Consider the following 22,292-nt stretch of genomic DNA (forward strand, 5'->3'; position numbering starts at 1 on the left):
CAAGTGTTTGGGGCTGAGCCTGAGGCCCCAGGGGTCCCAGCAATATCCCTTCCCCTTCTCTGCAGCTCTCTGGGGCCAGGACATGGGCAGGGGAGGTGCTTCTTGTCACAGCTTGCTGTAGCTGAGCCTGGCCCCAAGCTCCCCTGTCCCATGGTTCCTCCACCCCGTGTAACCTCACAGGGCTGTGAACGCCTCCCTGCCCGTATGCCCATGCCCAGCTGTTGGTTTTGGTGGGTGCCTCCGTGGTGCCCAGGGCGGGTGGCTCAGCAGCCCCCCTCCAAGCTCTGGGTCTGTTCTCCCAGTGTTCCCAGCCTCATGTCTGGGCCAGTGCCAAGGACAAAGCTCTGGTGTCTGGCACTGGGGCAGCCCAAGGGGCCTTCCTGCACTGGTCTGGCCCTCCTCTGGGCTGAAAGATTTCATAAAGGTCCTTCTGCCCCCCTGCCCCTGGGCTTTGCTGCAGCCAGGGCCCTGCAGGCTCTCAGCCTCAGACATCTTCCCTGACTGTTCCTTCCTCCTCTGCCACAGGCTGGGAGACATCTAGGTGGTGGAACCCAAGTACTCCAGAGAGGTGGAGGTGACGGGGGCAGGAGGCTCTGTGCAGCAGAGTGGGATGTGTCGGGTCCGTTTGGCATGCTTTTCCCCAGAAGTCGCAGGTGTCCTTTGAGCTTCATGCGAGCTTCTGCGCTGCTGGGTATAATAACCTAAATAACCAGTTGGCAGCAGCCTATGGTGTGCTGGGGGCATGCTGCTTGGGCAGCAGAAGAGGGATGTCTCCATCCTTGCACTGGTCTGGAAGGAGATGAGCAATGCTGGCAGAGCAAAGGCATCACGTTGGGGGAGAAAGGCTGGAGCAGGGCTCCTGGTCCTTGCTTTCCTCTGCCCTCTGAGCACTGAACAGGGGCACTTCCTTGGCCCAGTGTTGCAGGGCTGGGAGGCACAACCTGGCTCCTGTCTATGTTAGGAGAGCGGATCTCTCTGGCCATGTTGCTGTGGGTCTCTGATCATCTATTATTTCATGCTGCACTTGCCCAAGGAGGATGTTAGGGCAAAATGTGCCGGTTCCCTTCCCAGCTGTGGGACCAGGTTTGCTCCTGTGTGTTTCATAGCATCCCCCATCCTGCTGGCAAAGGGTTTTGGATTTCTTCTGGGGTTTTTTTTGGAGGGGTGGAGAGGCATCTCTTTTGTGCCACCCACTCTCCTGTCTTGCAGGCAAGTTGCTCCAGAGATGCTCTGTGGGCTTTGGGGTTCCAGTATCTTCTGCCAGAATTGGATTGTTTTCCCAGTGGCAGTCAGAGCATGCGGGGGAGTTTCAGGTGTACCTGCTTTCAGGGGGCCAGGAATACCTTATCTCCAGTATGGGTGCACCAGTACTGGGGTGGGACTGGGATGTGGGGACCTCACAGGGTCACCTGAGGAAGAGAGATACCCAGTGGGTGTGATTCACTGGCTTGGAAGAATATGGGAGCCTCAGTACTGGGATGCAGAAGCAGGGTGGGGAGTGTGTCCCTCTGTCTCTGTTGGACCTGTGGCATCTCTGTGCCTTCCCAGGGTCAAGCCAGTGGCTCGTCAGGCCTAGAGTCTCCTGGTAAATGATGGCTTCCTATCGTTCTCCAGTAATTGCTGACACTGCTGCTGAGCCGGTGGTTTTGTGGCTGTTACTGTGCCGTCAGAGGGGAGCAGGGGCCCAGCCAGGGTGTGCATCAAGTCACGTGTGCTGCCATGCGTGTGTTTCCTTGTGCTGGCCATCCCACCTGGGGTGCTGGGGCCCTGCATCCCTTTGTGGGTGACTCTCCTGGGTCTGTCATTTGCAAACATCTTCGTGGTGTTTCCCAGCCTCTTCTCTTGGGCGGGTCCACCATGGAGCTGATGGCATTGCCAGTTGCTTACAGAGGTGGAGGAGTCCAGGGAGATCCCAGGCTTGGTTCACTTCTGCTTGCCTCTAGGCTGGGAAAAGCACGATCCTGTGCTTCCCCCAGGCCCCGCTGGTCTCTGTCCACTGCCTTGGGCTGGGTGTCCCCAGGTGCTGGGTCCCCATGCAGGCAGCATGTCTCTTGCCCCCAACCTGCGGTGGGTCTCGGTGCAGAGCAGATGGTGCAGCTCAGCGCCGGTGTGCTCCTGCCATTGCTAATAAGCAGCACATGGCGGCTGCCAAGGCCTGATTTAAAGGTTTCTTTAAGCCTGGGAAAGCCTGGAGCAGGAGGATTAGAGGGGGCCTGGGGGGTTCTGGGGTCTAAGGCAGTGGGGTTTGCCCTGCAGGGGAGCTGGCTGGGCAACCAGGAACTGAGCACAGCCAGCACATCCGTGCAGAGGATCTGTACTAGGGTCTCTTCCTCAGGGGATGGATGTGGGGTAGAGGCATGTCTCCGCTGAGCCGTGTGCAGCACGCCTCCGTGCACACCCCAGCTCTGTGAGGACCTGCTTGTCCCCAGGCTTGATGGTGGCAGGGATGGGAACCCAGCAGCCAGGGAGCTCTGTCTTGCCCCTGGTGCTGGTCCAGCTGTGATGACAGTAGCACCCTCTGCTTTGGCAGTGTTTGGCGGGCAGAGATCCAGTGGCATGGGTGACTCCACAGGTGGGCTGAGCCTGGTGCTTTCCCATGTTGTGCTCACTCCTACTGGGAGATGGCTTGCTGTATCTCTTAATTGGAGCATTTGCTGACCAGACCTGGCAGTCCCCAGGGAGCCTGATTCAATTTTCTCTGATTGTTGAGCCGCTTCCCTGCTGTGGTAATTAAATGCTTAACTTTGTCTTGATTTGGGTCCAAAGCAACCTGTGTGCAAACAGCCAGCCCTTGGCAGCCAGCCCTCTCCTGGGACCCCCTGCTCAGGGGTAAATGGGGCCAGGGGCATCCCTTCCCAGGCAAGGGATCAGATTCCCCCACAGGATCAAGCCATGCTAAGCTGAGGCCTGGGGAACCACTGTCTGCTGGTGAGGGTGGGCAGCTCCATGTGTGCTGTGCTGGTCTTGGAGATACGGGAAAACCTGGAGCACTTTGCTCTGATCTTACCTTAGTGATGCTGACAGCACCATGCTTCCTGGAGAGCTGCTTGGCCAGGCCGAGTGCCCTGTACACTACCATGCTACACCCCATGTGCCACACGCTGTCTTGCCTGTTGGGTTTCCAATGCCCCGTGTGTTCTTGACCCATAGGATGTCCTAGGTAGGGGCGCACAGGATGATGCTAGAGCTGCTCTTTTCCTGGTTGTCCTGTGCTGCTGGGTGGGATTGCAGGGAAGCAGCAAAACATGGAGAGCAGGTTTGAGGAAGAGGAGAGCAAAGCGTGGGGGCAGTAGAGGGGGTAGTGAGGCTGGCAGATGGGCTATGTGTGAGTCTGGGCTGTCTGGCAGATGCTCCTTCAGCTCCCGTGCTGGGGAGGCTGGAAGGAGTGCGAGCAAGGCAAATGCAGGCAGTGCAGGGAGTAGGGATGAGGCAGTGAGGAGGGTGAGGATGGGAGCAGAGTGAATGCAGGGGATGCAGGATGGGAGTGGGGCAGGAGTGGGGCAGACATGGGCAGTGTGGGGACGGGAGTGGGCTGAATGCAAAGTCATGTGGGGAGGGGAAATGGGGCAGGTGTGGGTGATGTAGGGAACAGGGTGAACACAGGTGATGCAGGGATGGGAGTAGGATGAATAGGGGCAACGTGGGAAGTGGAGCCTACTGCTGCCGGGGCTTGCCCAGATCACCTGTCTTGGCAGGCACATCCACAGCAGTCAGGCTGTATGGCTGATCAGGGTCTGCCTGGATCCAACCTCTGCCAGCCCGCATCAGCAGAGGTGCTTGCCGCTGGGCAGGGAGCAGTGCCCCAGCCCTTCATCTGGTGGCGGAGCTGCCAGTATTGCAGCAGGCAACCTTGCCCCTCTGGAGATGGGGTAGATGAGGGCTAGTGGCTCCGAGCCTCCAGGGCCTGGCACAGGGAGGGAAAATGCCATGGAGCTTTTCCACCTGCCGCTCCCCAGCTCTCTGGCTCAGCTCCCTGGGAAACCAGCCCTGCCTGGCTGGGCAGCTTCCTCGGCTCTGGCCTTGGGAAGGGAGAGGAACGTCTCCTTGCCAGGGGGTCTGCAGGCAGCCACCCTCCCTCCCAGAGCAGTCTCAGAGGGATGGGAGCTCCCTGCTGCAACAGAGACAGGCTCTGCCCTTCCAGAGTTGCAAGATTATAAAAGGCAGTGAAAGGCAGCTGCAGCTGGGGGGTCACCCGCACCCCCAGTCTGGAGCAGCTGCCCTGCAGCTCCCTGCCAGCACTGAGAAATGCTGGTGAGTGGGTGTGTGCTTGGCCTCCCTGGGGAGCTGGGACAGCTCCTGTTTGAGGTGGGTGACATTGGGTGACAGGTCTTGGGGAGGCTGGATCTTCTCTGTCCTCATGCCCATCCTCTCCTGATGGGTGGGATGGTCACCCTGCCCCAGGGGTGCCTGTGTCTCAGTAGGGTGGTATGGCCTGGAGGGAGTTTAGTGTGCAGGCAGTTTGGTGTGCGTGGGTGTCATGGCTCTCGCCATGGACAGGAGGGCTATGGGAGTGTGCTGTCGCAACTTCGGCAAAGTGTTGGGGGCCAAGGGATGCTCTGGAGCCCCTTGGTGTTGCCATGGTGGTGGGCTGGGAGTGGGGGAACTGAGGCCGTTGGATGAGGAGGCAGGGAGACATGAGGACATGAACCCAGCAGTCCATGGCAGCTGAATGGTGCCTTCCTGTGCACGGAAAAGCTCCCTTCAGTGCACAGGGAGGGCTGGGTGGTGTCTGCTGGTGGATGTGGCCGTGACATGGGCATACTGGCTGTGCCTGGTGTGGTGAACCCCCTCCCCTCCACTGGTTGCAGGGCTTGAGATGCTGGGATGGACAGGTCTCTTCCCAGGGGCGCTGCTCCTGCTGGGGTGAAGGAACCCCTGAGCTGCCCCTACAAGGGCTGCCAGCAGTGGTGCCCATCCAGCACTTGGCTCCCACCCCCTGACGCGGCCAAACACTGGCATAGGGCAGCAGCACTGAACAACTCAGCCTTTGTGCTTGCGCGAAGCACGCCCGCCTGTGAGCAGAAGCTCTCTGCCCCTCCGAGTGCAGGACCCACTCCCCCCTTCCTCCCAGAAGCTTGGTCGCCCTGGCAGCCCAGCCGTGGAGACGGTGCTTTCACAGCCTGCCAGCCCGGCAGGGAAGGGGAGCGACGGAGAGGCTCCCAGCCAAGGTTCCCTTTGTGCCTCTGTGCGGCTGTGGACTCTCCTGGCACACACGCTACTCATGCTGCCGGGTTTGGATGCTGATGCTGGAGCAGTCAGGCTCCTGCCATGCTGGCTGTCATTGCCTCAGCGGGAGCTGCCGGTTTGGGAAGGTGCAGTCTCCACCCATGCCTGCGCCTCTGTCTCTGTGCATCCGTCTGCCTCCCAGCCCTGTGTGTTGAGTGCCCAGGGCTGGGAAGCTGCCAGGTTTGCTTGGCAGGAGCACTCAGCTAGGACCTATTCTGTCCTGTCCTGGGTGCTCGGTCCTTGTCACCATTCCTTCACAGTGAACTGGGACACATACACACACACACAGAGGCGGTGGCTGGGCCCGTCGTGCCACTGTGGTCCTGCTGGCTCTCTCCTCCCTGGGTGTGTTTCCTGTGCCGAGGCTGGTTTATCAGCATGGGCAGGAGGGAGATGTGGCTGGCACTGATAGTCTTGCTGGCCCCAAGACAGCCTGTGTCGTCCCTATGCCATCTTCCAGCAGCAGCAGTCACCTGCGCCAGTGTGGGGATGACCGGGCACAAGATGCCTCATGGAGCTGCGGCTCTGGTCTGCTCCTGCCTGAGCTGGGGGGTGGCGAGGCAGCATCCCACTGGTTAAGTGCTGGTTTATTTTGGTTGCTACCTAGCAGATGAACCCCTCAGTGCCACATAACCATAGAAGCCTGTGCCATCGGCTCCTGGGGATCAGCCCAGCTCTCTGTAAGTGTCCCAGCCCTTCAAGGACAGCACACCCTGGTGTGTTTGGCTCTGCAGTGGGTCCTGGTGCTGGGCACAAGCTGTCCTTCTGTCTGGTGGCCCATGACCAGGCACAGAGCAGGTTGGCTAGCTGTGTCCAGATGCAGGTAAGGGAGCAGCTCCATTATCCTGCAGTTTGGGCCCCGACAGCATCATACCCAGTTCTTGTGGACCCATGGACAGACAGGACACGTCCAGCATCTTTTTTGGTAGAAGTAGGGACAAGGAGTGCCAGAACACACTCAGACGGTGAATTATGACCACCAAAGTTTTTGATCTCTGTTGCAGAGCAGGGAAACTGAGACAGAGCACAAGTGCTGCCAGGTCGCCCAGTGTCACCTGGTGGGGTTAAGGACAGAGCCAAGGAGAGAGCCAATACTGGTTCTGCAGATGCTTATGTCATGTTTGGCTGGAAAGCTGCCCAGTGGAAAAGGCCCTGGGGGTATTGGTCGATTGCTGGCTGAATATGAGCCAGCCGTATGCCCAGGTGGCCACAGCAGCCAACAGCATCCTGGCTTGTGGCACAACAGTGTGGCCAGCAGGACCAGGGCAGTGACCGTCCCCCTGCACTCGGCACCGGCGCAGCCGCACCCCCAACCCCGGGTTCAGTTTCGGCCCCTCACTCAGGAGGGACAGTGAGGGGCTGGAGCGTGTCCAGAGCCGGGCAGCGGGGCTGGGGCAGGGGCTGGGGCACAAGCGCTCTGAGGAGCGGCTGGGGGAACTGGGGGGGTTCAGCCTGGAGAGGAGGCGGCTCGGGGGGGCCCTCATGGCTCCCTACAGCTGCCGGCCGGGAGGCTGTAGCGAGGTGGGTATCCATCTCTTCTCCCAAGGAACAAGTGATAGGACGAGAGGAAACGGCCTCAAGTTGCACCAGGGGAGGTTTAGGTTGGACATGAGGAAAAACATCTTCACCGAAAGGGTGGTCAGGCACTGGAGCAGGCTGCCCCGGCCAGGGGTGGAATCACCACCCCTGGAGGTGTTTAAAAGACATGTAGATGTGGTGCTTAGGGACGTGGTTTAGTGGTGGGCTTAGCAGTGTTAGGTTAACAGTTGGACTTGATGTTAAAGGTCTTTTCCAACCTAAAGATTCTATGTTTGGATTGTGGTGCCTGCGAATGACTTGAATTATATGTGAATGCCTACCTGTCCTGACCAGGGTCTCAGTTGCCCAGTTGCCTGGCATCATGATGTTCCTCCTGGGAGGGCAGGTATGGGAACCCCTAGTGTGGGAGAGCTGGGTCAGTTGGAAGCTGGGGAGCAGGAGGAGCAGCTGCACTGGCCTAGAGAAACTCTTTGTGATGTCTGTTGGTGGCCATGTGCATCTATGGTGCTGGGTGGCATCTCTGTGCCGTCCCACCTGGGACTGTGGCTACTGGCACTCGTCCCTGCCCTGCTGCTCTGCTTGTCCCGCTCTTGTAGTGGGAGCCTGTAGTATTTGCCCACCAGCTGGCAGCAGCTCCCAGGGACCTCCCCGGCTGATGCCTGGCTGATTGCCTGGAGACCAAGATCCTCCCAGGGGGTTTCTGTGTCTCCAGTCACCCTAGGGAGACAGGACAGCGTGAGTGAGCACGCTGAGGACTGGCACCGGGGTCCCCTCCAGCCCCCATCTGTGAGAGCTCTTGAGTGGTCAGAGCTGGCTGGGCAGCGAGGTTTGGGGAGCTGGAGTTGGGGGAGACATCCGTGTTGGTGTGTGGACAGCTGGAACAGGCCGGCATGGCCTGGCTCAAGGTGGGTCCCCAAATGCCCTATGGAAGATTAACGTGTGCACACTCCTCCAACAAATGTGCTGCTGCTTCTCTCTTCCAAACCCACGTGCACATATTTAATCACTGGGGGGGTGGGTGGGGTGGGGGAAGAGGGGTAGGAAGGAAAAAGCTAAAACCCCTGTTCTCATTTTTCTTATTCAGAAAAAAAAAATTCTGAAAATACTGTTGTTTCAGTTTGTTTCTCTGCCCATTCCCCGGGGGCACTATCACTGCATGTCTGGGGTGGGGAGCAGGAGGAAGCGCATCATGTTGGTTAAAGAGTAATTAAAGCGGGGTTTAATTTTCCTGGAGGAGGGTGGGACCCTGGGAAGGCAACAGGAGTGAATCTAGGGCTGAGCACATCAGAAGCTGCTTTCTGTTGTGGCTGCTGCGCTAAATATACCCATGGACGCACATAGCTGTTCCCACGTGTCTGCTGCATGGGCTCCCAGCAGGGTGAGCGGGGTGCTTAAGCTGCCTCCTGCCCCACTTTGGACACCCTGGCCCCCCAAGCACAGCGAGTTTTGCCCCTCTTGGTCTTTGCTTGCCGCTGGCCAGGCTGGCAAGGAGCGGTGGCTCACGCAGAGCCCCAATCCGCAAAGCGTCTGCTGCGGTTGCTGCACTGCCTTGCCAGCAATGCGTCTTTGGAGGAATTAATAGCTGTGTTTATGAAGCATCCAGGGAGGGGAGATGTGCAGTCATTAGCTCTAATGAGAGCTGTTTGCCATGACGTTTGGCTCTGCACTCCCTATTTCTCCATGACTCCCCCAGGGCCAGCCAGCTTCCCCTAGCTGGCCCATCCACCAAAAGCCGGAGCTGCTGCAGCCCTAACAGGCACTAGTGCCTGTGCTTAAGCAGAGCTACACTGTTGTGGGTCCGATCAACCTGTACCCTGTTTTCTCGGGGAGGGGTTGAGTGTGGTGGGTGGGGTGTGGTGGGTCAGTCATATGCAAAGCACCAGAGCCAGGAGCCCAGAACAGCTTCGGCTGTTCCCTTCCCATCTGCAGAGTCCACAGCTGGGGACAGCCATCGGGTTGGGTGGTGGTTTGATTTAGATGGTGGTTTTGGTGCTGAGACTGTCTCGTTGTATTTTTGCATTTTGTATTTTAAGCCTTTGTAACTGCAGCTTGATCTTGCTGCCTCTCAAGCGAACACAACTGGCTGCAGTGCATTCCGGCTGCCTGCCCGTACCCTGGCCACCCATGTCAGGGCTGCTTCAGTGCATTGATCATGTCTTGCTGCCCAGAGCTTGCTGCCTGGCTGGGGGCATTGTGGGGAATGAGCCAGCACAGGCATGGAGGTTGGTGGGCCCCATATGGACTGTGCTGGACAGTACTCAGCTGTTGGTGCAAAGGCAGATTTAAGTGCATGCTGCATGTCGTTACCAGATCTGTCTGTGCTGTGGCACCCAGCCCTGTCTGTCACTTTGGCTGCAGAGTTGGCTGGTGGCATTGCTGGGATGCACCATCTTTTCTCAGACATGAACGGATCAAGATTGTCACTGAGTGCAGGAGTTGAAGCATCCCCTGCGCTGTTTGCTCTACACTGAAGGCAGAGGTGCTGCCAGTCCCCTGCCTGGAGCAGCCATGGTTCCAGCATGGGCCAGGCTCGTGTCCCCCAGGACCAGGATGAGCCCCAAGGCTGCCCTCAGCCTGCTTCTCTTCGTGCAGGATCCGTCCTCAACTGGCCAAAGAGAAAATAGAAGGATGTCACATCTGTACCTCAGTGACACCCGGCGAGCCCCAAGTGCTGCTGGGGAAGGACAAGGCGTTCACCTATGACTTTGTCTTTGACCTGGACACATGGCAGGAGCAGATCTACACAACGTGTGTGGGCAAGCTCATCGAAGGCTGCTTCGAGGGCTACAATGCCACTGTGCTGGCGTACGGCCAGGTACATGCTCTGGCATGGGCATTGGGTGCTCTTGCAGCCCTGGGTGCTGGGGATGCTGAGGTGGCACCTGCAGAGGTTAGGGAAGGCAGTGGGGTATATAAGCTCCGTAGTGTAGAGGGGACAGAGAGTTGTCCCTGGGCTGGATGAGAGCTGGGACAGGGGGCGGCCTTGGGTGGGAGGAGAGGTGGGCATGGTTGGGGTCGGAGCATGGGAGCTGGTGTGGTGGTGGGGATCAGAGGGGATCAGCAGAGGCATTTGGGGACCTGGGGTGATGGTGGGGAGCTGTGGGGCACATCAGGCAGAGCTGAACCTGGGAGGGCCCAGCCAGCTCCCCCTGTCCCTGACTCTTTGCAGACTGGCGCGGGGAAGACTTACACCATGGGCACTGGCTTCGACATGAACATCTCTGAGGAAGAGCAGGGCATCATCCCACGGGCCATCGGCCACCTCTTCAGTGGCATTGAGGAGCGCAAGCGGGCGGCGCAGAGTCAGGGCGTGGCAGCACCGGAGTTCAAAGTCAGCGCCCAGTTCCTGGAGGTGGGTGACAGCAGGTCTGGGTGACACTGTGGCCCTGTCCTGTCCTTTGCTTAGCTCCCACTTCCTGGGCAAATTGATTCCTCCATGTCCTGGCTGCTTGCTGGCTGACCTGGACCCCAGAGCTGCTGTGTGGCTGGGGATGTGTGCCAGGGCAGAGGAGACTCAAAGCATCTGAATGTTGTTGAGCTCATGATGGCCACAAACTGGGGTGGCACATTTTTGGATCCAGGGAGCCCCTGCCATGGGGAAGGGGCTTATGCCTTGGTCCCCTGGAGATTCAGGGGGATCTGGGCTTGCTTACTCCTGTTTCAGGTTGGGGATAGTGGCATACCTACTTCCCTGGGTCTGGACCAGCATTCCCAGTGAAACAAGGAAAGGAAAAAGCAGGGATCTGAGGAAGGGCTGTGCTATTTCCCATGTCCTTTGCTGTATCTTTGACCATGGGAATGCTTCATTGCATCCTCTCCCGCCTCTGCTTTGGCCTCTCCGGTTCAAAAGTCTCTTCTATTAACTGCTTCTTTCCCTGGAGAAGTTTGTCCCAGAAAGCTATGGACCTTGTGAGTCTGCAGCAGCTTCCCTGGGGGTTGGTCCTGGGGTGAAAGCGCAAAGTTCAAGATGGGAACTGGTTTAAGACCCTGGTGAGAAAACATAGGGTGGTGTTGAGCAAAGCTGAGCCCCTAAACAAACTTCATATGGTTGGTATCTCAATCTGGCAGAGGAGACAGGCAGAGAGGCCCCTGTGCTGTGATCTTGCCTCCATGTGGCTTTGGTGGCCATCACATCTGGGTTCCTCTAGATGTTGAAGGCCTAGAGAAGGGAAGCAGTGCCCAAAGTCACCTCCTAGCCTGGAGGGCTGACCTCCTTGCCAGAGAAATCCTTCTCAATCAGCTTTCCATCTGCAGAGCCCTTGTTATCTCCCATGGTGCTGTTGTGACTGGCCACATCCTTCCCTCCCCACCACTCGGACCTGTCTGAGCTCCTGGCTGCCTTCCCACACATCCTTGTCCTCGTGGGGGTCCGGTCTGGGATGGAAATGGGGACAATTTCCTGCCTGTTCTGAAGTCTTTCTGGGGGCTGAACTTTGTCCGGCTTTCTCCCTGCTGGAGAGTCCCCCCTAAGCCTGTTGGGGCCAGGGCATAGTCCTACTTTCCCTGGTCTATAGGATTGGATACTGGCCTTCAGCCCAGTGTGTCTCCCCCTCACCCTATGTGACACACTTTCCCTTTCCTCTCAGGTCCCCTGTATCTGCCCTCTAGGAGATCCTCTGCTGCCCAACTATAGTTTCTGTTACCTCAGTTTCTTCCACTCAGTTTGGGATGACCCAAAATGACCCCAAGGAGCTGGGTGACCTGTTACCTGGGGTTGGGACAGAAGGATGAACACTGGGGAGGAGATGCCTGTGCTGCCATCTAGACCATCCTAGGAAGCATCTCTGCAGACCAAGAGGTCCAGCACAACCTCAGGGACAAGTGGGTGTGATGGAGCAGTGGCCCTGCATGGGGTCACACCAGCTGCTGTAGGGGTTTCCTGTAGCATTTCTGTCTCTTCACCACCTCTGACCCCTGGTGGTTTTGGCTTTCAGAATAGCTTCAGAGAAGTTTGTCCGGTGGCTGCAGTGGAGAATGGGAACAAGGCTTCCTCTGCTGTGTTTCAGAGCTGCTCACAGTCGCACTCCCCAGGCCAGCTGTGCCCACTGGGACACTGGCAACCCCAGGGTGTCAGGGGCATCTGCCAGCTGTGGGGGCTTGAAGGCTTTCCAAGGGCCCTGTTACATGAGAGAGTAAAACTCCATTGCCTGATGGCCCGGTGATCAGGGGGTGATCAGGGCCATCAGAGCCTGTCAAGGGCTTTGCCCACTAGTCCACCCTGCAGGCATGGCCGTCAAACCAGGAGCTCTTGTGCTGCTGTGCCAAGACCTGTCCTACAGCCACCCTCATCCAGGCAAGGTGGGGGAAGGCGGGGGGGGGGGGGGGGGGGGGGGGGGGGGCGGGCAGCGAGGCCGGTTGTGGCAGCAAGGGCTCTCCTGTGCCAGCATGGGCACGTGGCTGCCTCAGACCCTTGTTACCAGGATTTGGCACTGCTGATCCCAGTCCTGTGACTCTCCTCCAGGGAGCAGACTGTCAGAATGGGGTTTAAACCTGTGGGGAGCCCATTTGCACCTGGGGCAGCCAGGGACGGATTAGCCCGATCCACTCTGCTGGCCAGGAGCCTATGGTCCTTGGATGACCCTGCTCTCTGCACTGGGATGCGGGTGTAAAAGGGTGGTGTGTGGCACTGAGTGGTGGTGGCGAGGGGACAGATGGGCAGGGATGTCTTTCCACCCCAGGGTGAGAGAGGGTGCTGTAGGGTCAAGATATCGATGGGGCATCCTCTGTTAGCTCTGAGTCCTCAGGGGTTTCACTGCTTGTCCAGCGCTCCCTGGTCCCTCTTGTCCCCTTTCCCTGGCAGAGGTGACCTTGGGGAGCTGTGGTGGTAGAGGAACTCCACTGGCTCCTGTGGCCAAGGGCTTCCTGGGTGAGCAGGGAAGGCTGAGGGATGCATAGCTCCCGAGCGTCCACTCAGGCTCTGGGGACAGGGCTCTGACTGTGTCCTGGTTTCCACACAGCTGCTTGTGTGGGCCAGGAACAGGACAGGGTAAGGCAGCTGGAACCACCCAGACTGCAGCTCAAAACTTCACCAGATGGACAAGCACTTATATACATGCCTGTGCACATGTGTGCACACACACACCATTCCTTCTGGGCACCCTGACCTAGCTGGGTACCCATGCAGGCAGGTCAGAGCTTGCCACTGCATCGTCTCCTATCTGCATGCATGTGCTTGTGTGCCCTCTCCTACATTTGCATGCATGCCAGCTCTCATGGTCAGCTTTGCCTAAGCACACACATGTGCACATATGTGTGAACACACATGCACCCCCAGCTGTGCAGTTTGTCCTCCTGGCTCTCGGGACTGCAGCAGCAGGATGGCAGAGGTTAGCTCCTGTATGTCCCACTGTGGTGGAGTCCAGCAGCCTCCTGCTTACTACTGCTCACCCCACACACACTTCTGCCCCACTCAGCTCTACAATGAGGAGATCCTGGACCTGTTTGACAGTGCCCGTGATGCCGACACACGCCACCGCAAATCCAACATCAAAATTCATGAGGATGCCAGCGGGAGTATCTACACCACGGGGGTCACATCACGCCTCATCAGCTCTCAGAACGAGGTGGGTGCAGGATGGGGCAGGGATGGAGAAGAGATGGTAGCTGGGTGCCCACCAGCCGGGGATGTGGTGTGTGGGGACAGCCAGGTGATGGGGGAATCTCACTCAGGATGGGAGAGAGCAGCCCTGGGGTGATGCAGGGAGAGGTCAGTATGCCTGCTGGGCTGTGGCAGGGTGCTGTCCTGACTCCCTGGAAGGGTGCTTCAAGGTTTTGTTCTTCCCCGCCCCATGTCATTGTAGCTGATCCAGTGCCTAAAACAGGGGGCTCTTTCCCGCACCACCGCCAGCACCCAGATGAACGTGCAGAGCTCCCGATCCCATGCCATCTTCACCATTCACCTGTGCCAGATGAGAGTGTGCACCCGCCCGGAGCTGGTGAGATGTGCTTCTGTCTCGTGGCTGGGCTCTTCCTGGATCTGATATCCAGGCAATGTGTATGCATCCCTTTGGAATGGGGAGAGGGTTTGAAGTCTTTCAAAGAGTTTTGTCTTTCTTTCCAGTCGTAGCCAGTGTTAGTATTTAAAGGGAGCTGAGGTCTGCCCTGGAGCAGCCCCATCTGTGGCAGGGGTGGTCTGGCCCAAGGGGCAGCTCGGAGCAAGCTGCTGTTGGGATCCTTTCCCCCATCCTTGATGGGCTGGATGCGGAGAGTGAATGCTCAGGTTTTTGCTGACATCTGAGTGTGGCCAAGGGAGCTCCTGCCTGCTCTGAGTCTGTGGTGGTGACCCTCATCATGTGTGCCTGGCTGCAGGTGAACGGGGAGGTGACCAGCCTCCTGGATGGAGCCCAGCCCACCACCGAGTACGAGACCCTCACAGCCAAGTTTCACTTCGTAGACCTGGCTGGCTCAGAGAGGCTGAAGCGAACGGGTGCTACCGGCGAGAGAGCAAAGGAAGGCATCTCCATCAACTGTGGGCTGGTACAGTCCTGGGCACTGGTGTGCGAACGGAGGGGACAGGCAGGGCCTGCCTGAGGGAGCCTGCAACACCTTTGTGTCCTACTTGGAGCTGTTTGGGGCTGTTGGGGTTGCTTCTGTCTCTGCTGGTGTTTATGCTGCTTGGCCCTGTAGGCAGGAATATGCACAAACCAAAATGCCAGTGGTGAGGGCAGAGCTCTGCTGCTGAGGGCAGGACTGTGGGGAGGGGTACAGCTGGGCACAAGTGTGCAAGTCCCCAAAAGGTCGAGGTCTTCTAACTTGAACTTAAACAAAACTCCAGGGCTTGATGCTGCTCCTTAGTGCATGTGGGAGAGAGACACAACCCAGGGAGGTGGGGAGGGGGGGTGAATGCTGAGAGTGGCAAAGGAAGCCCCACGCCGCCACCTCTTGCACTCCAAACCTGTGCCGCAGCGCATGCCCCACACCTCATGTGCTCGCTACGTGACAACCGTATTCTCAGCAGGCGCTGAATTGGGGGCGGGGGGGGGGCTTTCCTTTGTGTTGATAGCTGGCCTTGGGGAACGTCATTAGTGCCCTTGGAGACCAGAGCAAGAAAGTTATGCACGTGCCCTACCGTGACTCCAAGCTCACACGCCTGCTGCAGGATTCCCTTGGGGGCAACAGGTAAGGGTGTCGCAGGCCAAGGCTGAGCCCTGGGAGTGGTCTGCAGGGGCTGTCCCCCAACAAGTAGGGCCAAGGGTCTGTGGAGCCATGTAGGAGCTATTTCAGGACTCGGATGCTTTGTGGGTTGCCAGGTGGGGAGGGGGATGCCTCCTGGCAGGCAGTGCATGACTTTGCAAATGTAAAGACCTTGGGTCCTCATGAGTCCCAGGCACAATTAGCCAGCTTTGGCAGAGTTAGCTGGTGCAAAACACTCCAGAGCCCTTGCAGATCTTGGACTTGGCAGGTGGTGTTGCCCAGCATGGGATTGATTGCATTCCCTGCCTGCTTTGAGGGTACTTCTCCAAAGAGCCTGTTCTTCCCCAGCAATCCTGATATGTTTGGGCTGGCTGGTGGAGGTTGCTCGGTGCTGTGTGATGTTGCTCATGAGGTCTTACCAGTGTTCTGGCTCTGGGAGGGACTGAACCCAGTTTATACCTTGGTTATAAAATATAGAAGGGCCTAGGATGGGTGTCTGGGGACAGTAGCTAGTGCTGGGTCCCAGGTCTCCAGATGTTGGGTTGGCACAGGGTCAAAGAAACTGTCCTTTATCTCTGACCTTCCCCTCCCCAAGCGAAACCATCATGATTGCCTGCGTGAGCCCATCTGACCGGGACTTCATGGAAACCCTGAACACACTCAAGTATGCCAACCGGGCTCGCAACATCAAGAACAAAGTGGTGGTGAACCAGGACAAGACAAGTCAGCAGATCAGTGCCTTGCGGGCCGAGATCGCCCGCCTGCAGATGGAACTGATGGAGTACAAGGCGGTGAGTGGTCGAGCAAACCTGCAGAGAGGTAGAATGGCGGCAGGAGCAGAAAGCCGTGTTTGAACTGAGGTGGTTTTAGCAGGAAAGACCCTCCTGCCTATCATGCTGTGCCCCTATTGATAGGAGTAATTGCTAGGAGAGGTCAGGAGGCTTAAGAGACGGGCTCAGCTCCTGCCCTGCCACAGGCAGGACCTTGGGTGAGTCTCTTGGGGATGCTAAGGCAGGGAGAAGCCTTGAAGCATCTCTCACCGTCTGCCTGTTTAGCTCAGGCCTTCCTGGTCCTTAGATTTGTCTCTGCCCCTACTATAGTGGCTGGGGCTGCCCTCAGAAATGCAGTGGTGGACCCCCATGTCCCAACTTGCCCAGGACTCCCCTCCTGTCCCCACAGGGCAAGCGGGTCATCCAGGAGGATGGCTCAGAGGGCTACAGTGACCTTTTCCGTGAGAATGCCATGCTGCAGAAGGAGAACAGCACCCTGCGCATGCGAGTGAAGGCCATGCAGGAGGCCATCGATGCTATCAATAGCAGGGTCACCCACCTTATGAGCCAGGAGGCCAATCTGATGCTGGCCAAGGCAGGTGAGGCTGGGATAGTGTGTGGCATGGTGGGTCAGCCCAGCCAGCGTAGCTGGGATGGGTGTTGAGGTACAGCCCATGTCTTGCCTTGATTCACCTGTGCCTGTGCTCCAGGTGACGGTAATGAAGCCATTGGTACCCTCATCCAGAACTATATCCGGGAGATTGAAGAGCTGAGGTGAGCTGGGTATGGGGTCTGGTGAGTCACCTGGGTTCCCAGGCCAGCAGGTGCTGTGGTAGGATCTGAGCCCAGGTGTGGCTCACAGCTGTGTGCCTCCAGCATCACTGGGGTGAGTGGCAAGCCCTGATGGAGTAGCCGCTGACTACACTGCTGCTACACTGGGGTAGTAGGAGTCCCAGCCTTGGTGCTGGGCAGTACTTTGACTATTGTCATCCTTCATGTGGCCACTGGTGGAGGGGAAGATCCTGGCAGGAGTGCCTGGTGTCTCCCAGGGACTGCTGGCCCCACAAAGTGTGGTCTGTCCCAGTCTGTTGTGTGATCCTGGGATCCTGTCTTGCAGAATCCTGGCTTTCTAACCCAACATGAATGGGAGTGGCTTTGTGGTGACTGTCTCTGGCTCACACCAGACAATATCCCCTCCTTCGGGGACAGTGGGATGTCCCCTCTTTGACCGCATCCTCTCTCCACTCCCTAGGACAAAGCTCCTGGAGAGTGAGTCCATGAATGAGTCTCTGCGTCGCAGCCTCTCGCGTGTCTCTGCCCGGCCCCCATACTCCATGGGCTCATCCCCAGCATCTGGCTTGGCTGGCCTGTGCAGCCCCACTGCTCCGGTGGAGACAGAGGCCTCTGATGTCCTCCAGCGGGCCAAGCAGGACCTGGAGCGCCTGAAAAAGAAAGAGAGAAGGCAACAGAGGAAAAGGTGAAGGCAGCTGCTGTGCAATGTTGGGAAGGGGGAGGCTTGTGTGTCAGTCCCTGTCTGTCCTTGTGGGGTCAGCTATTCTGCTTCCCCCATCCGTGCTAAAACCGGAGCACCGAGAGAGAGCCCAGACACGTGGGTTCCTCTCCCAGCACTGCCTTGTCCTTGGTCTCCTTTTCACCCACCGTACGAACCTGGAGGCTGTTTTCCTCAAAGGGTCCAAAAGTAGGAGGTGAGGGGGGCCCCAGCAGGACCTGTCCCCAGGCTCCCCCACACTGGGACTCACCAGCACCCCTCTGCTCTCCCCTAGCCCGGAGAAGGAAGCATTTAAGAAGCGTCAGAAACTGCAGCAGGACAACGGGGAGGAGACGGATGAGAATGAGGTGGAAGAGGTGAGCAGGCTTCATCCTCATACTGGGGAGGCGGGGGAGGGTTGGGTGTGGAGCACTGTCATCACCCCATGTGAGAAAGAGCCCAAGCCCAGCCTGGCCCTGCAAGCAGGCTGGAGGGGTCGTGGAGCCAAGAAGTCCAAGCTGGAGTAGGGAGAAGCTGGGTGCTCCCCAGTGTACGCTGGGAGTCCAGAAATGGTGCTGCAGCCACTGCGCATCTATTGTGGGGGCTGCAGCCCGTTGCTGTAGGGTGAGCTCAGGTTTGGAGGAGTGAAGAAGAGCTGCAGAAAGGCCATGCTGCAAGCTGAGGTTAGGCACTTATCTCTTAGGAGGAGGAGGAACAGGACGAGAGTGGCTGTGAGGAAGAAGATGGACATGAGGATGAAGATGAGGACTCGGGCACTGAAGAGAGCCTGGTGGACTCAGATTCGGATGCAGAGGAGAAGGGTAAAGCGCAGAGCCACACGTGCAGCCCAGGGTATGGGGGTGCATTTGCTGGTGTCTCTGGGCACTGAGCTCTGGTTCTGGGAAGGGTGCGTCTGCTGGGACACCCTGGCCACATCTCCTCTGGGGAGGGCTTGGAAAAGCACCAGGGTTGCTGCGGGGAGTCTCCAATGCTCTTTGGGGTGCTGTTCCTCCCCAGCGACATGGATTCCCATTGGCTCCCTCTGCCCACAATTTGTGTTGTGGGGCTGTGGGAGCAATGCTCCTGCATCCCTCCCCAGCCTGACTGTCCCCTACTGGCCTCCAGCCGTGAATTTTCAGGCCGACCTGGCAGATCTGACTTGTGAGATAGAGATCAAGCAGAAGCTGATTGATGAGCTGGAGAACAGCCAGCGACGCCTGCAGACCCTCAAGCACCAGTATGAGGAGAAGCTGATCCTGCTGCAGAACAAGATTCGGGACACACAGCTGGAGCGGGACCGTGTGCTGCAGAACCTCAGTGAGAATCACCTTCCCTGTGGGATCTTACCCCTGCAGCATCAGGCCCCAGTCCCCAGACCTGCCCAGCTGACTCGGAGCCAAAGCATCTACCTTCTGCATGTAACGCTGGTTCTGGTTGAGTTTTGCCATCCCCTTGCCTCTGTGTGAGCTTCTGGGACCCCCGGGACCCTGCTTGTCTTGCCATAGAAGTGGGACTAGTCAGCTGAATTGCTCCCAGTCCTGCTGTGCTGGAGAGGTGGCTGGAAAGAATGACAAAAGAAGGCAAAGCTTTTTCCAGCCTTGAACACAACTTCATGTGGTGTGGGAACACTTGGGGAAACTGAGGTGCTGAGGGGCACATGAAGACCCCAAAGACCTAGCAGTGTAGCTGATCCCTACACAGCAGGGCAGGATCACCCGTGCACATGGCTGTAGGTCTAGATCTGCAGCTTCTTAGCCCAGCGACTGCTGTAACCCACTGTCTCCACCCTGCACTGAGCCCTAACCCATCTCTTCAGTGGATGCCTCCAGACAGGGACCCAGGCTGTGATAGGGCCAGAGCAGAGGGCTGAGGGTGGGGCCTGGTGGGATGGGGAGGGAGCAATGCCCAGTGCCTCCAGGCAAGGTGTGTAGGTACCAGAGGAGCCCAGGGAAGGGGGGGTGGGCAGCAGGCATGACCATCACCAGGCGCCTCCTTGCTCTCCCAGGCACCATGGAGTGTTACACGGAGGAAAAAGCCAACAAGATCAAAGCAGACTATGAGAAGCGGCTGAAGGAGATGAACCGGGACCTGCAGAAGCTCCAAGCAGCCCAAAAGGAGCATGCTCGCCTGCTCAAGAACCAGTCCCGCTATGAGCGGGAGCTGAGGAAGCTGCAGGCAGAGGTGGCCGAGATGAAGAAGGCAAAGGTACCTGGACATGCCAAGGCAGGGAGGGCATCCCCTGGTCAAGTCTGGCTCCCTGCTCAAAGTGATGTTTTCCACTGCTGGTGGCAAGTGCAGGACATCTGTCTGGTGGGTGGTGCCCTGGGACAGTTGGGTGTCTGCATTGACACACAGTACCTTCCCTTTCCAGGTTGCACTGATGAAGCAGATGCGGGAGGAGCAGCAGCGGAGGCGGCTGGCAGAGACGAAGAGGAATCGGGAGATAGCGCAGCTCAAGAAGGAGCAGCGCCGGCAGGAGGTGGGAGGCCAGCGCACCCACGTGCTGCTGGGCATCCCTGTGTGGGGGGGGAACTGGGCTGGAAGTTTGTCCTGCTTTGGCACTCTGGGGTGCCCATAAATATCAGTTGGTGAAACTCAGAGCCCTGCTGCACCTGTGGCCTTGCCAGGGGCTGTGCAACCCCAGCAGACCACACCCGGCTGAATCACTCCGAGAGGTTTCCCGTAGCTCCCAGTGTGGTTGTGGGGGATGCTGTGAGCTCCCCACCGTGCTTGGGGGGCAATGTGCCATCAGGGCCAGCCTCGAGGCTGGAAATCTGCTTGCTATTAAAATCAAGAGTGAGACTGTTCATGCCAAAGTTTGGCGGTGGGAGCCCTGGGACTGTGGCCATCAGTGGGCTGTCTGGGCACGACCCCAGGGGTCTCTCCCTCTCGTGCAGTTTCAGATCCGGGCTCTGGAGTCTCAGAAGCGGCAGCAGGAAATAGTGCTGCGGAGGAAAACCCAGGAGGTGAGGTGTGGCGGGGGGCAGGGGGGGGGGCGGGCGTTGCCTCCACATAGCCCCCATGGGGGTCCTGGCCCCAGTGCTTTGCTCAGACCCTGTCCTCCAGACAGTACCAGCTCTGGGAGCAAGTTTTCCAAAACTGTGAGGATTTTTATGGCTCAGTAACCAAGTGGGCGACAGTTGCAGGCAGCAGAGGAATTGCCCATCTCCTGGGGCAGTTGAGCCTGGCAGCAGGTGGTGGGCTATGAGGGAGAAGGGGGAAACCCATGAGGCACAAATGGACCTGGGGCTTGAGGTCTCCAGAGCTTGGTCCCATTCTGGACTTGGAGGTGACAGCAACAGGTTTGGGCCAGGGATGCCTGTCTGACACCCTCTTCTTCACCTCTCCTTTACCCCTCCTCTGGGCAGGTCTCAGCGCTTCGCCGTCTTGCCAAGCCCATGTCAGACCGGGTCGCAGGCAGGACAAGCCAGAAGCCAGCCATGCTGGACTCGGGTGCGGAGGTCTCGGCCAGCACTACCTCCTCTGAGCCAGAGTCTGGCGCTCGCTCAGTCTCCAGCATCGTGCGCCAGTGGAACAGGAAAATCAACAACTTCTTGGGAGACCCCTCGTCCTCCATGAATGGGGCTCGGCCTGCCAGGTCAGAGCGGGGGCTGTGTGGATGGGTGATGAGTCATCCCAGGACTTACATGTCTGCCTTTTGGCTGGTGGCGGAGGTGGAGGCCAGCTTCTTACTGTGCATTTGACCCTCATTAAACCACTGACCCAGTGACAAGCTGATAGGCTGTGCTAGCAGTGTGTGACTGACTGTCACGTGGGCTTGAGCCCGGTGCTGGCCTTCCGCAAGTGTTAAAGGCCGCAGCACAAACACTGCTGGATGCATCTGTTGTCCCTCTCTTTGCTAAGGGGTGATGGAGAAGTTGGGCAATCAAGAAACAATGCAGATGCCTCCTCCACTCCTGGCCAGCCAGAGGCCAGGCATCCTTTTGGGACAAACACAGTCTGCCAGGCGTGGTCCAGCTAGTTGCCCATGTTCCTCTTTTCCCCTCTGGCTGTAGGAAGAAGTTCCCCAAGAAGGGGACAAGCCAGACCTTCAGCAAAGCTGCCCGCCTCAAGTGGCAATCACTGGAACGGCGCATCTTCGACATTGTCATGCAGAGGATGACCATTGTCAACCTGGAGGCTGACATGGAGCGTCTCATCAAGGTGACCACAGCATTGGGGACAGAGAGGGTTGGGTGATGTGTGTGGGGTGGAGGGACAGGGAGTGCCAATCCCCATATCTTCTCCCCCAGAAACGCGAAGAGCTGGCGCTGCTGCAGGAAGCATTGCTGGGCAAGAGGGCAAAACTGCAGGCAGAGAGCCCCAAGGAGCAGAAGGGGCTGCAGGAGCTGAACGAGGAGATCGAGGTGCTGGGGGCTAACATTGACTACATCAACGACAGCATTTCCGACTGCCAGGCCACCATCATGCAGATCGAGGAGACCAAGGTGGGCAGCTGGACTGGGCCCAGCTGGCAGGGAGAGAGAAGAAGAATCCCTGGGAGGTGAGGGTGTCCTTGGGCACAGCCAGGCTGGGCATCCCAGAGTCCTCCTCTGAGTCATGTCACATGCTTGGTGGGGCTGCACCCACACAATCACTTCTCATTAGGTGGTTAATTGTGGAGGAGAGTGCTGTCAGGTCCTTGCACGTCCATGGACAGGCTGCTAGTGTCCTATGCCTCACTGCCCTGGGATTATAGGGAAGCTGCAGCCCCTGTCCTGCCCATGGGGTTGGTCGTCACTTGTCCCCGTGGGAGCTTCATGTGCTGGAAGTGCCCTGGGGAGCACTGGCTTTTTTTACAGCAGAAACCCTGTAGGTTTTATGTCTGGTTTTGATACTGGGCGTGCTGCAGAGGTGCTGTGCAGCTCCTGGCTCCCCTTTAGTGCCTGCAGCCTGGGCTGGAGGCTGTAAGCTGTCCCTGGCTTGTCCCCAGCTGTCACTTAGATTGGCAGGGAATGAAGGGCTGTTGTTAATTCACACTAGCCTTTGGGTTGGTGACCTGATCTGCTGTGGATTCGGGTGAGGCTGGTGTCTGCAGATTAGTGTCTAATTAAGTGCTAGCACCAGGATTTCTGTAACCATGCAGAAGCCCTTCAGGTTGTGCTGGCCATCTCTGTGGCTGGACCTGCCCAGTA

General features: G+C 58.1%; 1 protein-coding gene across 2 annotated transcripts in view; it reads left to right on the forward strand.

The window, feature by feature from the left end:
• Nucleotides 1-22,292, forward strand: part of KIF21B (kinesin family member 21B) — a 44,162-nt gene that overhangs the window by 6,249 nt on the left and 15,621 nt on the right. For both annotated transcript variants that reach the window (XM_055819864.1, XM_055819863.1), the window contains exons 2-20: nt 9,358-9,580; nt 9,935-10,117; nt 13,179-13,328; nt 13,566-13,700; nt 14,074-14,241; nt 14,768-14,883; nt 15,494-15,689; nt 16,078-16,267; nt 16,379-16,442; nt 16,921-17,145; nt 17,453-17,534; nt 17,861-17,978; nt 18,283-18,474; nt 19,163-19,362; nt 19,529-19,636; nt 20,055-20,123; nt 20,526-20,755; nt 21,174-21,321; nt 21,411-21,605. In XM_055819864.1, the coding sequence (XP_055675839.1) occupies nt 9,358-9,580; nt 9,935-10,117; nt 13,179-13,328; nt 13,566-13,700; nt 14,074-14,241; nt 14,768-14,883; nt 15,494-15,689; nt 16,078-16,267; nt 16,379-16,442; nt 16,921-17,145; nt 17,453-17,534; nt 17,861-17,978; nt 18,283-18,474; nt 19,163-19,362; nt 19,529-19,636; nt 20,055-20,123; nt 20,526-20,755; nt 21,174-21,321; nt 21,411-21,605 (2,992 nt within the window). The remainder of the gene's footprint in view (nt 1-9,357; nt 9,581-9,934; nt 10,118-13,178; nt 13,329-13,565; nt 13,701-14,073; nt 14,242-14,767; nt 14,884-15,493; nt 15,690-16,077; nt 16,268-16,378; nt 16,443-16,920; nt 17,146-17,452; nt 17,535-17,860; nt 17,979-18,282; nt 18,475-19,162; nt 19,363-19,528; nt 19,637-20,054; nt 20,124-20,525; nt 20,756-21,173; nt 21,322-21,410; nt 21,606-22,292) is intronic.

Source organism: Falco peregrinus, chromosome 16, assembly GCF_023634155.1.
Source record: "Falco peregrinus isolate bFalPer1 chromosome 16, bFalPer1.pri, whole genome shotgun sequence".
In the NCBI taxonomy this organism is placed as follows: domain Eukaryota; kingdom Metazoa; phylum Chordata; class Aves; order Falconiformes; family Falconidae; genus Falco; species Falco peregrinus.